This window comes from Pistacia vera, unplaced genomic scaffold (assembly GCF_008641045.1).
Source record: "Pistacia vera cultivar Batoury unplaced genomic scaffold, PisVer_v2 Contig199, whole genome shotgun sequence".
Taxonomy (NCBI): domain Eukaryota; kingdom Viridiplantae; phylum Streptophyta; class Magnoliopsida; order Sapindales; family Anacardiaceae; genus Pistacia; species Pistacia vera.
This window is the reverse complement of record NW_022196000.1, coordinates 315590-329187: the sequence shown is the minus strand read 5'-3', so window position 1 is coordinate 329187 and position 13598 is coordinate 315590. Positions and strand designations below refer to the sequence as shown.

The 13598-nt window shown below is 44.0% G+C and overlaps 1 protein-coding gene across 1 annotated transcript; it reads left to right on the top strand.

Annotated features, from left to right (window-relative positions):
- Window positions 1–5756: 5756 nt before the first annotated feature.
- Window positions 5757–10532, top strand: LOC116128284 (wall-associated receptor kinase-like 20). The gene is given in 4 exon segments (XM_031413995.1): window positions 5757–5789; window positions 7213–7221; window positions 8486–8524; window positions 8527–10532. Coding segments are annotated over 4 exon segments (2031 nt in total). The 3' UTR covers window positions 10477–10532.
- The last annotated feature ends 3066 nt before the right edge of the window (window positions 10533–13598 follow it).

Sequence of the window (13598 nt, the reverse complement as noted above, 5' to 3'; positions counted from 1 at the left end):
CACCGCGGGACCAACTAAGAAGCTTATAGGAGTAAGTGTTAGCGAGGAGGATCCAACTCGCATACTGAAGATCAGTAGTAGCTTGAGCAGAGTGATGGTCGATGATCTGGTCGAGTTCTTGAAGAAGAACCTTGACGTATTCGCACGGATGTACGCTGATATGGTTGGGATCAGCCCCAAGGTGATATGCCACAGGTTAAACCTTGTTCCACAGGCTCGGCCTATAAGACATAAAAGAAGGGTCATAGATACAGAGCGCTCTAAGATGAAGTCGACAAACTCCTATCAACTTCATCAAGGAAGTCAGGTACCCGGATTGGCTCGCCAACCCAATCCTAGTCAAGAAGTCAAATGGCAAGTAGCGAACTTACGTTGACTTCACGGATCTAAACAAAGCCTGTTTGAAAGATAGGTTTCCACTATCACGGATCGACTAGCTTGTAGATGCAACGGTGGGAAACACACTAGTTAACTTTATGGATGCATACTCAGGATATAACCAGACCCGATGCACCAGCCTGACGAAGGGCATACTTCTTTTATTACTGACCATGGAATTTATTGTTACAGGGTTATGCTGTTTGGCCTCAAGAACGCTGGCGTGACCTACCAGCGTTTGGTGAACAAGATGTTTGCTAATTAAATCAGCCATTCCATGGAAGTATACATCGATGAGATGCTCGTCAAATCAAAGATCACTTAAAGTCATATTGAGCACCTGGGGGAAATGTTCGACATTCTCAGAAAGTATCAAATGAAGCTCAATCCATTGAAATGTGATTTCGAAGTGAGCTCTGGGAAATTCCTAGGCTTCCTCGTAAACCAACGGGGTATAGAAGCTAACCCAGAGAAGATTTAAGCCTTGCTCGACATGAAAAGCCTAACTAGCATTAAACAGGTGTAGAGTCAGACTGGACGTGTGGTCGTACTCAGCAGGTTCGTTTCCCGAGCCACGGATAGGTGTTCACCATTTTTTGAGACCTTGAAGGGGAAGAAAGGTTTCAAGTGAGCAGAGGAGTGTGAATGAGCCTTCTAGGAGCTAAAGAAACACCTCGGGCAACCCACCTGTTGTCAAAGCTCATCCAGTGTAAGCCGCTACTACTATATTTGTCGGTATCCAAATCCACTATCAGTGTGGCGTTGGTACGCGAAGAGGGAGGAATACAATGGCCTATGTACTATGAGAGCAAGAGACTACTTGACGTGGAGACATGGTACCCAAAATGGAAAAGCTCGCCTACTCCCTTGTTGTTGCCGCTAGGAAGCTACGACCCTATTTCCAGGCACACTCCATCCATGTGTTAAGAACTTCCCTTTGAAGAAAATAATGCAGAAGCCCGAGGCATCGGGTAGACTGATCCAGTAGACAATGGAGATGAGTCAACACGACATCTAGTAAATCCTGAGGACGTTGATCAAAGGCCATGCCATGACAGATTTTATATCTGAGTTCTCTTATCAGCTAAACGCTGAGTCAAGCCCGCCAGAGGTAGATACCTCGGGAGAGATCGAGCAACAGAAACCAAAGAGTGACAACTTATGGCTATGGAGTTTTTATATAGATGGCTCCTTGAATGAAAAAAGAGCAGGAGTAGGCCTCTTGCTCGAAAGTCCGGAGGGAGATCCAATCAGAGTCGCGGTAAGATTCGGGTTCAACGCCTCCAATAACAAAGTTGAATATGAGGCATTGCTCGCAAGTCTTCATCACTCCAGGGAAATAGGGGTAGAGTCCATCAAGATCTATAGTGACTCACAGCTCGTGGTCCATCAAGTTATCGGGGGATACCAGGCAAAGGAAGACAGGATGGCATCTTACCTCTAGCAAGTGGAGACCGAGCTCAGACAGTTTAGGTACTTTACCATCCACTAGATCCCAAGGGAGAGAAACTCGCAGGCAAATGCACTAGCTCGCATGGCCTCTGCAATGAACAATGAGAAGGCCGATTCAATCGCGGTTAAATTCCTCTTGAAAGCAACCATCTCCACTTCACAAAATCTGGTGTTAGCCACAAGTCAATGGTATAGCTGAATGATGCAATAATTGCCTACTTGAAGGATGACACACTGCCAAAGGACAGGACCGAAGCTAGAACACTCCACACCAAAGTAGCTTGGTACATACTCATCAAGGATAAACTGTACAAGCGAGACTTCAATTTACCATTGCTGCGATGTATTAACCACAAAGATGAAAATTATGTTCTAAGAGAGATATATGAGGCCATATCCAGAAACCACACAGGGGGTAGATCTCTAGTTTACAAGGTGCTCCGCTAGGGATACTATTGGCCAACGGGTTATGATAATATAGCAGACTATGTCCGTAGATGTGACAGATGCCAGAGATTTGCACACATTCTACGAGCTACCCTACAAGAATTGACCACTCTGACAAGCCCTTGGCCATTCATGATCTAGGGCATTGACCTTTTTGGCCTCTTACCTCAGGGAAAAGGGGACGTTAAGTTTGCGGTTGTTGCTGTAGATTACTTTACCACGTGGGCAGAAGCCGAGCCATTGGCAACGATAACATCAAACAGGCTGAAAGATTTTGTCTATAAGAGCATCATTTGTCAGTTTAGAATTCCCCACATAATAATAACCGACAATGGGAAGTCTTTCGACAACAAAGATTTCAAGACCTTCTGCGAGCGATTCAATATCAAAAAGTGTTTCACAGCCGTCTACCGACCTCAAGCCAACGAACAAGTAGAGGCTATAAACAAAGTAATCAAGCACACCATAAAGAAGAAGCTCGATGACCTTAAAGGGAGGTGGGCCGACGAGCTACCGAAAACTCTATGGTCTTATAGAATGACTGTTAGGAGCTTAACGGGCGAGACCCCATTTTCTTTGTCTTATGGATATGAAGCAATGGTCCCGGTCGAAGTAGGAATCAGTTTGTTCCAAAGAGAAATCTTTGAAGAAGAAGCCAACGAAGACCTACTCCGCCTGAGGTTAGACCTAATCGAAGAACATCGGGCCAAATCTTAGTTAAGGCTTGCCTCTTATCAACAGCGGGTCAAGCGGTATTTCAATACCAAAGTCAAAAATAGAGACTTTGAAGTGGGCAACCTAGTTCTCAGGAAGGTCATCCAAGGTACCCAAAACCCAAACTTGGGGGCACTAGGACCCAAGTAGGAAGGTCCCTTTAGGATCTCCGAAAAGCTCGTACCAAGATCTTTCCACCTGGAATGCCTCAACGGTGAAGTAATAATGCAAGCTTGGAACGCCGAGCACTTGCGAAGATATTACCAATAAGCAGCTTGGGTTCTATTTATTTCTATGAATTGCATTTGTTGTAAGGCTATTTACAGTCGAAACACTTGATCAATAAGAGAGGTATTATTCAGTACTTGCTTTATTCATAATTTACAATTTTTAGCTCACCGGCAATTAACTACCAATCAATAAATCGCGACTTAAGCAATGAAATTCCAAAAGAAAACTCAGAGTCAAGAGTCCAAGAAAGGTAGCTTACCTCAAAAAAACCACGCCAAAATCCAACTCTTCAAGGATAAAACATCCTAAATCGACGAAGTTAAACTTGAGTTTTAAAATTAAGGAAAAATCACATCGAAGAAAATCGACTCTAAGCCAGCGACCAAAGACCTCGAAAAGGACAGTAAAGTCCAAATCGAAGTTTATCATCACATCAGATTTCCTCACATAAACGGGATTGAAAATCTCAGGTCGACGAAGTTAAACTTGGAAAAATCTAAGAAAAAGCACGTCGGAAAAAATGGGCCTTAAGTCGACGACGAAAGCCCGAAAAGGACGATGAGTCCAAAATCGATGTCAAACATCGTATAAAGATTTTTTCGAAAAAAATCTGAAAAGCTCCTAAAGAAGCAAACTACGCATGACTTGGAGCAAAATTCGGGTCTCAAAGTCCGATTAGGACGAATTAAATGACTCCGCAGAAATGAAACAATCATTGCTCGAAAGAGAAACGTTGAAAAATGTTCTTTCATTAACTGAAAGTTTAATTACATTCGGGCAACAAAAAAAAAAAAATACTAAGATTCTTTAGGCTGATGGAGGAGTCGGGCATTCGTCTTCAACCTTGCACTCGGGAACCTCGCTCGGGAGGACCATGGTCAGAAGAACCAGGTCTTTACCTCCAACTTGGGCCTAGCCTCCTCGACTTTTTCTTGGCCCTCGCCGTCATCCCCAGAGTCATCCGAGTACACGTAGGTCATCCCCTGAGCCTCGACTTGCATCCTTTCGACCTCTTTCTAATAAGCTTGCGGAAGGAAAGAAAAGTCGATCGACAAGTGAGCCTCCCATAATTTCTGCACGAGAAAGACCGACGTCTCCCAAGATCGAGTAGTGACGGCCTCGTTCAGCTCCTCAATCCTAAGCCTGAGTTGCTCGGCCTCAACTTCGGCATTTTGCCAACCTACAGTTTCCTAGGTAAGGTCGAGCGAAGTCTGCCTGAATTTGGCCTCCTAGCTCGCTACTGCTTTCTGGGCCGAGGAAAGCTTAGAGTTTAGTTTGTTGTTGGCTCCTCGCTGCTGAGCCAAACTCTGTTCGGCCTTCACTACCTTAGCTTCAACCTTACCCCGAGCAACCTTGCTCGCCTTTAGTTTGTCAAGGAACTCCCTTTCCTTGACCTCAAAGGTCATAACTTCCTCCCTAAGGCGTTCAAGCTCGGCTTGCCTAGCCTCTCTCTCTTTCTCCGCAACCTTGGCCCTGGCCAAGGCATCCTCCTTTACCGTCTCCACCAGCATCCATCCCTTATGAGTTCCCTCCAAGGTTTGGCCACATTCTTCGTACAGGAGTCAGCTCGTCATGGCAACCTGAAAGCGAAAAGGTGAGAAGCGAGCAAGAAACAAAAGTAGCATTCAAAAAAGGGAAGTAAGCTACCAGTACCTTAGCCACATAGCTGCAGGTTAAGGCCAATATCTAGGAGGGAGCTGAGTCTCTAACGGCTACGAATGTTCGCGGGCTGGCGCAATCCCTAGCCACCGCGGCCCCAACACCGATATGGTTGGGGAGTTGGTCGATCAGAGCATCGACATCAGCCTCGGTCGCTTCGCTCATCTCCCCATTTTTTGCCTTGGATGAGCCAGGTCTACTCCTCCTTGGAGCAGTTCCCGCACCCGCAAAAGCAAGCTTCTTCTTGGCTGTGCTTTTCTAAAGGCCGCTAGCATGTGTGGCGACCTCTTTTCCCGAGCTCCCATGAGGCTCAGTCACCTTCTTCTTCCCTGAGCCATCGTGCTGCTCGAGTGCTTTACCTTTTCCCGAGCCTACAGTTGGCTCGGATGTCTTCTTCGTTGGCCCCTTAAGGGGCCTGGTAACGCTCTTCTCACCAACCGCCATAGAATTGGTCGCGGATTTCTTCGCGCTTAGGCCCTCTGCAAGCTAGCCTCTGGTGCGCTTCATACCGGCAGCATCCGTGGGTTGTTTTGTCATCGAAGTAGTCGGCGCCTTCGACAGCCGCTGTTTTCTTCTTAAGGATTTTGGGTTTCTTGGCCCACATTTCTACAAGGAAAAAGGGAAACAAGTTAACAATCAATTTGCGCGGAAAATCAAACACGAGTAAGCAACAACTTACATTTTTCCAAAAGCGCTAAAAATATGGCCTCGTCCCTACAAAAGCCGTACGCCTTTAGGTGAGGAAGCATAAAAAGCTCGTGGACGTTGCGCGAATTGTCAGGAAGATCGCTGAAATGCTGCAGCCTTTGCAAGCTCGCCGCTGGGAGATAGTTCTGCTCTATGTTAACTACAATAGAAAGTAACTCGGTCAGATAATGAAGCAAAGCTTGAAACTCGTCCTTGTGCACGTAAGTGACCAAGGCCTTACTAGCTTCTAGAGTTAAGACACCGCTCGTCCCAGCTTCGTAGAAGAAGAATTGGGAATCCCAGTGTGGGACCTTCTTCGGGACATCGACCAGCCCGTTGAAACATACTTTTCTCGCCTTGGAAAGGTATTACGTCTGGCCTTGCCCCTTTTTAAGCCTGTACAAGTGGACAAACTCTTCTACGAACGGCTCGCCTAGCTCAACGATCATGTACGCGATGTATACCCTGATAATGATCAAGTAAGAATTGGCCGTTAGTTGGAGAGGAGCGATGTCGAATTGCCTCAACACTTTATCGATGAAAGGGTGTGGGGGAATGGATACCCTGCACTTAAGGGTAGTCTCAGAAATTGCCACCCATTCAGTTGGAAGGTTCTTCTAAGAGTGTTCTCCCAAGGCCATCAGGTTGAGTTGCAGCGCATAGGTCGCCCTGATGCGTTCAAGATCCCCAAGGGTGATTGAGGATTGTGGCTCATTTTGTAGCCTGTGAGCTGGAGACGACGGGGAATGAGCCATTTGGATCGATGCACGGTCGAATAAGCCCGCAGCGTCGGGGTCCGAGCTTCTGGTGACAAACTCTTCAGATATCCCGGGGGACACATCCCCTAGTGCTGCCGAGCCAACTGGTGAATCAAACATTCAATCTATTGTACGACTACTAGACGAGGACATGGTTGTAACTCGACTCTGGGTACCTGAAAAAAGAAGCGAACATGTGTTAGAGCTTGAACAACTTGACGACCATTCCACACTCGCTTCTATCTCAGGCACCCGAAATAGCTCGCACAACACAACGAAGTCATGCGACCTACCCAAGACATCGGCGGCCACTGCGATTAAACCCCTTTAAAACTCAAGACCACTAGAAATGCACCCCAAAAACCCTACTAAAACCTTAAAACATCCAATGTAGCCACTACAACAGCCACCCTTTAGCACAAAAGTCAAAAAATCAGCAAAGAAGAGAACGCAGCCTTACCGGAATAAAGAAAAGTGTTAAGAACTTGTAAGAAGGACCATCGCAAACAACGGCAAAGAAAAGCAGGAGGGTGGAAGAACTTTCAGAGTGGTTGTTCTGAATATTCACGACCTTTTATAGTGATTTTTGCATGGAAGAAAAAAGGGCGGAGTTCAATCTCGACCATCGACTAACAACTGATCCTAGCCCTTCATTCGTTAAGCGATCTCAGCCCTTGGATGTGGCCATGTGTCTACCATCCACGAGGTGCGATGAACCATCAAAAATGATAACCATCGCCGCACGACGCCTCAACTTTGCATGTGAACAGCTGTTATCACCCACGCGCAACGAAACGTAACTGACAAAGGCTACCGCATTTAATACGACACGACCACATGGAAATTACATTTATACCCTGACTTTTTGTATTCTGAGTTTTGACAGGTGGCACAGGTAATAATGTCCAAGTGTGAAGAAAGTCGACCAGACGTAAGGTCGGTCATGGAAGCCCGATCGAGCATGCACTTAGAGACTCACTGTTGAAGCCGAGCTTGGCGTCAGGTCGAGCGATAGTCTTCGAAGCCCGAAACGAGCATCGAACACTAGGGGGCAAATGTTGTGTGTGGTTTTTCTGCCAAGCTCGAGCCAACGCGAGGATATAGCTCGGCCTAGAATGATCTCGACAACTATGTTTGATCAACCCAGCATAAGCTCGTCGACCCGTAGCTCAACCCAGCACATGCTAGTCGTAGACAATCCCAGGAATTAATCAATCAATCCCCAGATTACTTCAGATCCCGAATATCGCGGGAATGACTGGATCAACAGTTATCATTGCGCGATCATAGCGCTCAATCGCAAGGATATCAGAATTGTGATTCAAATCATTTGTAATCCCCTTAATTTCGCTCTTTCCTTTATGTAAATCTTGTATATAAACCCCCTAAAACGATGAGAAGGGGGAGACGAATTCTGGATTAAAACTACATTGTAAGCTCTCACAACATATACACAACGCACAGTGGACGTAGGCAGCTAACTTCGCCGAACCACTTTAAAAGTTCTCTTTGTCATTTACTTTCTAGCATTATCATTCACTCATCGCTGATTACCCATAATCATGCACACATCAGTTCCGATCTCGGCAATGTCAATTGGATCTCGCTGGTTGGTATAGATTTCTGTATCAACACATATAAATAATTTGTAATAATATTTTTAAACGTGTAGGATTTTGCTGATTGCCGGTTAATAATTTTCGTTTACCAAGCTAATTCAATCCCACTGGTAAATTTGGTTGAAATCTTTGATAATATTATTTAATAATTAATTTAAGTTGGTTAGGATCACTCATAAAAGAGATGGGATTTTGTTTTGTTTGTGATTTTATGTATCATGCATGCCTTTTTGCTGATATTAATTAAAAAATTTAATTTCTCCTTTAATTATTCTAATAGATATTGCTCTTAATCATGGTGATCAGCTCTTCAACACCACAAACAAACTTAAATGCATCTAGAAAATATAACACAATTCATAGCCTTTCTTGGTAATACATTTCCTTACATAGATATCACACCAATAAATTCCTTCCACAAAGAATCCATTGCTTCTGTCAATCATAAAAAAGTTTGAAAATTTTGAATGAAGATTCTTGTAATCACTTTCAAAATTCTTGTTTTATCTTACTTTATTCTCTTTCTCTGGTCTTTTTAAGTACCCCATTTCCTTCCTCTTTGTTCCATCATCCTTTCACCTAGCTCAATTCCATTTTGTTCGTGCAAAATGATAGCTAAACTTCAACTCTTGTTTCTTTCTAGCTATATTAATATTTTCTTTCTTCTAATCTTTATTCATTCTTGTTCTTCTCAAATCACCTGCCCAAACTGTGGTTCTATGCAGGTTCCTTATCCCTTGAGCACAAACCCCAAGTGCGGTGATTCAAACTATTCCCTACGTTGTGATTTTCACTCTCAGAAGCTTTACTTTGATGCCCTGAATGGAAGTTCTTACCTTGTACTTAGAATCATGGCTTTGTCGCAACGCTTGGTGGTGCAGCCATCTGCGTGGCAAGTTGGGACTTGTGTTACTCAAGATATGGTAGTGAGTGAAGGAATTCGGTTGAATCAGTCTCTCCCTTTTAACATCACTTCATCTAACACTATATTCCTCTTCAATTGCTCACCGCGTCTCTTGGTTTCGCCACTGAATTGTACTCCTTCTAGTCTTTGTCACAAATACCTTGAGAGCTCGGGGCATGTTGATAGAAAAAGAGCGGTTCAGTGTGCCAATGAACTTGACCCTTGTTGCACTTTTGTTGCGGGCGGTATGCCTTCAGCATACAAGATAAGGCTCCACAGTTCAGGTTGTAAAGCTTTCAGAAGTATCCTTCAATTAGATCCTGAAAAGCCTGCTAATGAATGGGAAGAAGGATTAGAAATTCAGTGGGCTCCTCCTTCAGAACCAGTTTGCAAAACACAGATTGATTGCTCTGGAGCTTCAAAATGTTCACCTGCCGATGCAAATGGCCTCTTTCGTCGCTGCCTTTGCGACAACGGCTATAAATGGGATCATGTTCTTGGAACCTGCCTGAGAAAGAAGAGAAACAATAAAACTGGCCTCACCGTAAAAGTGTCAATTGGGTTAATCTCTTTTTTTGCTTTAAGTGTTGCTTTGGCAGCAATTACAGTAAGAAAATCCCGGAAACTTTCCAACAAGGCGAAGCTCGCCAAGGCAAGAGAAGACTTGTTGAAATCGAGCAATGGTGGGAAATCAGCAAGAATTTTTCACCTGAAAGATGTGAAGAAAGCAACAAATGGGTTCTCAAAAGACAGGATTTTGGGGAGTGGTGGGTTTGGTGAAGTGTACAAAGGAGAGCTTCAGGATGGAACTGTAGTTGCAGTCAAGGCAGCCAAAGTGGGAAACATTAAAAGTACCCAACAAGTTCTCAATGAACTTGGGATACTTTCACAAGTCAACCACAAGAACTTGGTCAGACTCTTGGGTTGTTGTGTTGAAGCTGAGCAGCCATTGATGATCTATGACTACATTTCAAACGGGACCCTCTTTGACCATTTACAAGGAAAGTATTCCCCATTTTTGACCTGGGAAACAAGGCTAAGAATCGCTTTACAAACCGCTGAAGCTCTAGCTTATCTCCATTCTGCTGCATATACTCCCATTTACCATAGAGATGTCAAGTCAACAAATATTCTATTAGATGATGAGTTCAATGCAAAGGTTTCGGATTTCGGTCTCTCAAGATTGGCTCTTCCAGGACTGAGCCATGTGTCAACTTGCGCTCAAGGAACACTGGGATACTTAGATCCTGAGTACTATCGGAACTATCAGTTGACCGATAAAAGTGATGTTTATAGTTATGGGGTCGTGTTGCACGAGCTTCTGACTTCGAAGAAAGCGATTGACTTCTCGCGAGAGGCGGATGATGTGAACTTGACCATATATGTGAGCCAAAGAGCTGAGAATGGTGCAATCATGGAAGTGATGGATCAAAAGCTGATTGGGATGGAGCCCTCAGAAAATATCTTGACGAGTGCTAAACTATTCCTAGAGCTTGCATTTGCTTGCGTGAGGGAGAAGAAAAATGAAAGACCTTCCATGAATGATGTTGTTCATCAACTTCAAGGCATAATCCAGATTGTAAGTCAGGAAATGGTTTCTAGTGAGGTCAAAGCTGAAACTGTATGAACTTTCATACTCAAAAGAGTATTTGACATGAGTCTGTAAAATATATGTAACTTAAAACAAGCCTTAAATAATCTGAAGTTTGTTATTTCTATGTTTTTTTTTTTTTTTTAATAATTGTATCTAAAAACTGATTTCAAAAGGAGTGATGACTTATGCTATGGACTTTGTATATAGATGGCTCCTTGAATTAAAAAAGAAGGAGTAGGCTCTTGCTCAAAGTCTGGAGGGAGATCCAATCAGAGTTCCGTAAGATTCGGTTCAACGCCTCCAATAACAAAGTGAATATGAGGCATTGCTCGCAAGTCTTCCTCTCTCCAGGGAAATTGGGGAGAGTCCATCAAGATCTATAGTGACTCACACTCGGGTCCATCAAGTTACCGAGGGATACCAGGCAAAGGAAGACAGGATGGCATCTTACCTCCAGCAAGTGGAGACGAGCTCAGAAGTTTAGGTACTTTACCATCCACTAGTCCCAAAGGAGAGAAACTCGCAGCAATGGACTAGCTCGCTTGGCCTCTGCAATGAAAATGAGAAGGCTGATTCAATCCCGATTAAATTCCTCCTGAAAGACACATCTCCACTTCACAAAATCTGTGTTAGCCACAAGTCAAGGTTAGCTGATGATGCATCATTGCCTACTTAAAGATGACACACTGCCAAGGACAGGACTGAAGCAGAACACTCCAAACAAAAGTAGCTTGGTACATACTCATCAACGATAAACTGTACAAGCAAGCTTCAATGTACCGTTGCTGCAATGTATACCACAAGATGAAAATTATATTCTACGAGGTACATGAGTTTATCGAAACCACGAGGGGTATATCTCAGTTTACAAGGTGCTCTGCTAGGGATACTATTGGCCAACGTTATGATAATGCAGCAGACTATGTCCGTGATGTGACAGATGCCAGAGATTTACACAAACTCTAGAGCTCCCTACAAGAATTGACCACTCTGACGCCCTTGGCCATTCTGATCTAGGGCATCGACCTTTGGCCTTTTACCTCAAGGAAAAGGGGACGTTAAGTTTCGTGTTGCGTATATTACTTTACCAGTGGGGAGAAGCCGAGCCATTGGCAACGTAACTAACAGGCTGAAAGATTTTGTCTTAAGAGCATCATTTGTCAGTTTGAATTCCCACATAATAATAACCGACAATGGGAAGCAGCTTCGACACAGATTTTAAGACCTTCTGCAGCGGCATATTCAAAAAAAGTTTACAGCGTCTACGACCTCAAGCCAAGAACAAGTAGAGGCTATAACAAAGTAATCAAGCACCCCATAAAAGAAAAAGTTGATGACCTTAAGGGAGGTGGCGACGAGCTTCGAAAACTCTATGTCTTATAGAAGACTGAGAGCTCGACGAGGAGACCCCATTTTCTTGTCTTTGGATAAAGCAATGGTCCCGGTCAAAGTAGGAATCAGTTTGTTCAAGAGAAATCTTTGAAGAAGAACAACGAAGACCTACTTGCTGAGGTTAGACCTATCGAAGAACATTGGTCAAATCTAGTTAAGGTTGCCTCTTATCAACAACGGGCAAGCGGTATTTCAATACCAAAGTTAAAATAGAGACTTTGAAGTGGACAACAGTTCTCAGGAAGGTATCCAAGGTACCCAAAACCCAAACTTGGGGGCACTAGGACCCAGTGGAAGGTCCCTTTAGGATCTCCAAAAGCTGTACCAAGACTTTCCACCTGGAACGCTCAAAGCGAAGTAATAATGCAGCTTGGAACGCCGAGCACTTGCGAAGGTATTACCAATAAGCAGCTTGGGTTCTATTTATTTCTATGAATGCATTTGTTGTAAGGTTTTTATAGCGAAACATGATCAATAAGAGAGGTATTATCAGTACTTGCTTTATTATAATTACATTTTTAGCTTGACTGGCAATTAACTATATCAATAAATCGCGACCTAAGTGATGAAATTCCAAAGAAAACCAGAGTCAAGAGTCCAGAAAGGACTTACCTCAAAAAAACCACGCCAAAATCCAACTCTCTTAGGATAAACATCCTAAATACGAAGTTAAACTTGAGTTTTAAATAAAGGAAAAAAAACACATAGAAGGAAACGCTCTAAGCCGCGACCAAAGACCTCAAAAGGACAGTAAAGTCCAAATCAAGTTTACATCAATCAGATTTCCTCACATAACGGGATTGAAAATCCCAGGTCGACGAAGTTAAACTTGGAAAAATCCAGAAAAAGCACGTCGAAAAAATTGGCTTAAGTCGGCGCAAAAGCCCGAAAAGCACAATGAGTCCAAATCATGTCAAACCGCATAAAGATTTTTTCGCAAAAACTCCTAAAGAAGCAACTATGCATGACTTGGAGCAAAATTGGGTCTCAAGTCCGATTAGGAGAATTAAATGACTCCGAGAAATAAACAATCATTGCTCAAAAGAGAAACGTTGAAATGTTCTTTCATTAACTAAAGTTTAATTACATTCGGGCAACAAAAAAAAAAACTAAGATTCTTAAGCTGATGGAGGAGTCGGGCGTTCCTCTTCGACCTCGCACTCGGGAACCTCGCTCGGAGGAGTGGTCAGAAGAACCAAGTCTTTGACCTCCAACTTGGGCCTGCCCCTGACTTTTCTGGCCCTGCCATCATCCCCAGAGTCATCCGAGTACAGTAGGTCACCCTAGCCTCGATTGCATCCTTTCGATCTCTTTCGATAAGCTTGCGAAGGAAAGAAAAGTTATCAACAGTGAGCCTTCCATAATTTCCGCACAAGGAAGACAATGTCTTCCAAGATCGAGTAGTGACGGCCTCGTTCAGCTCCTCAATCCTAAGCTGAGTGCTCGCCTCAACTTCACATTGCCAACCTACAGTTCTCGGTAAGTGAGGAAGTCTCTGAATTTGGCCTCCTAGCTCGCTACGCTTCTGGCCAAGGAAAGCTTAGAGTTTAGTTTGTTGTTGGCTCCTCGCAGCTGAGCCAAACTCTTTCGGCCTTCTCCTAGCTTCACCTTACCCCGAGAAACCTGCTCGCCTTAGTTTGTCAAGGAACTCCCTTTCCTTGACCTCAAAGGCCGCAATTTCCTCCTAAGGCTTCAAGCTCGGCTTGCCTAGTCTCCCTCTTTTCTCGCAACCTTGGCCCTGGCAAGGCATCCTCCTTTACCGT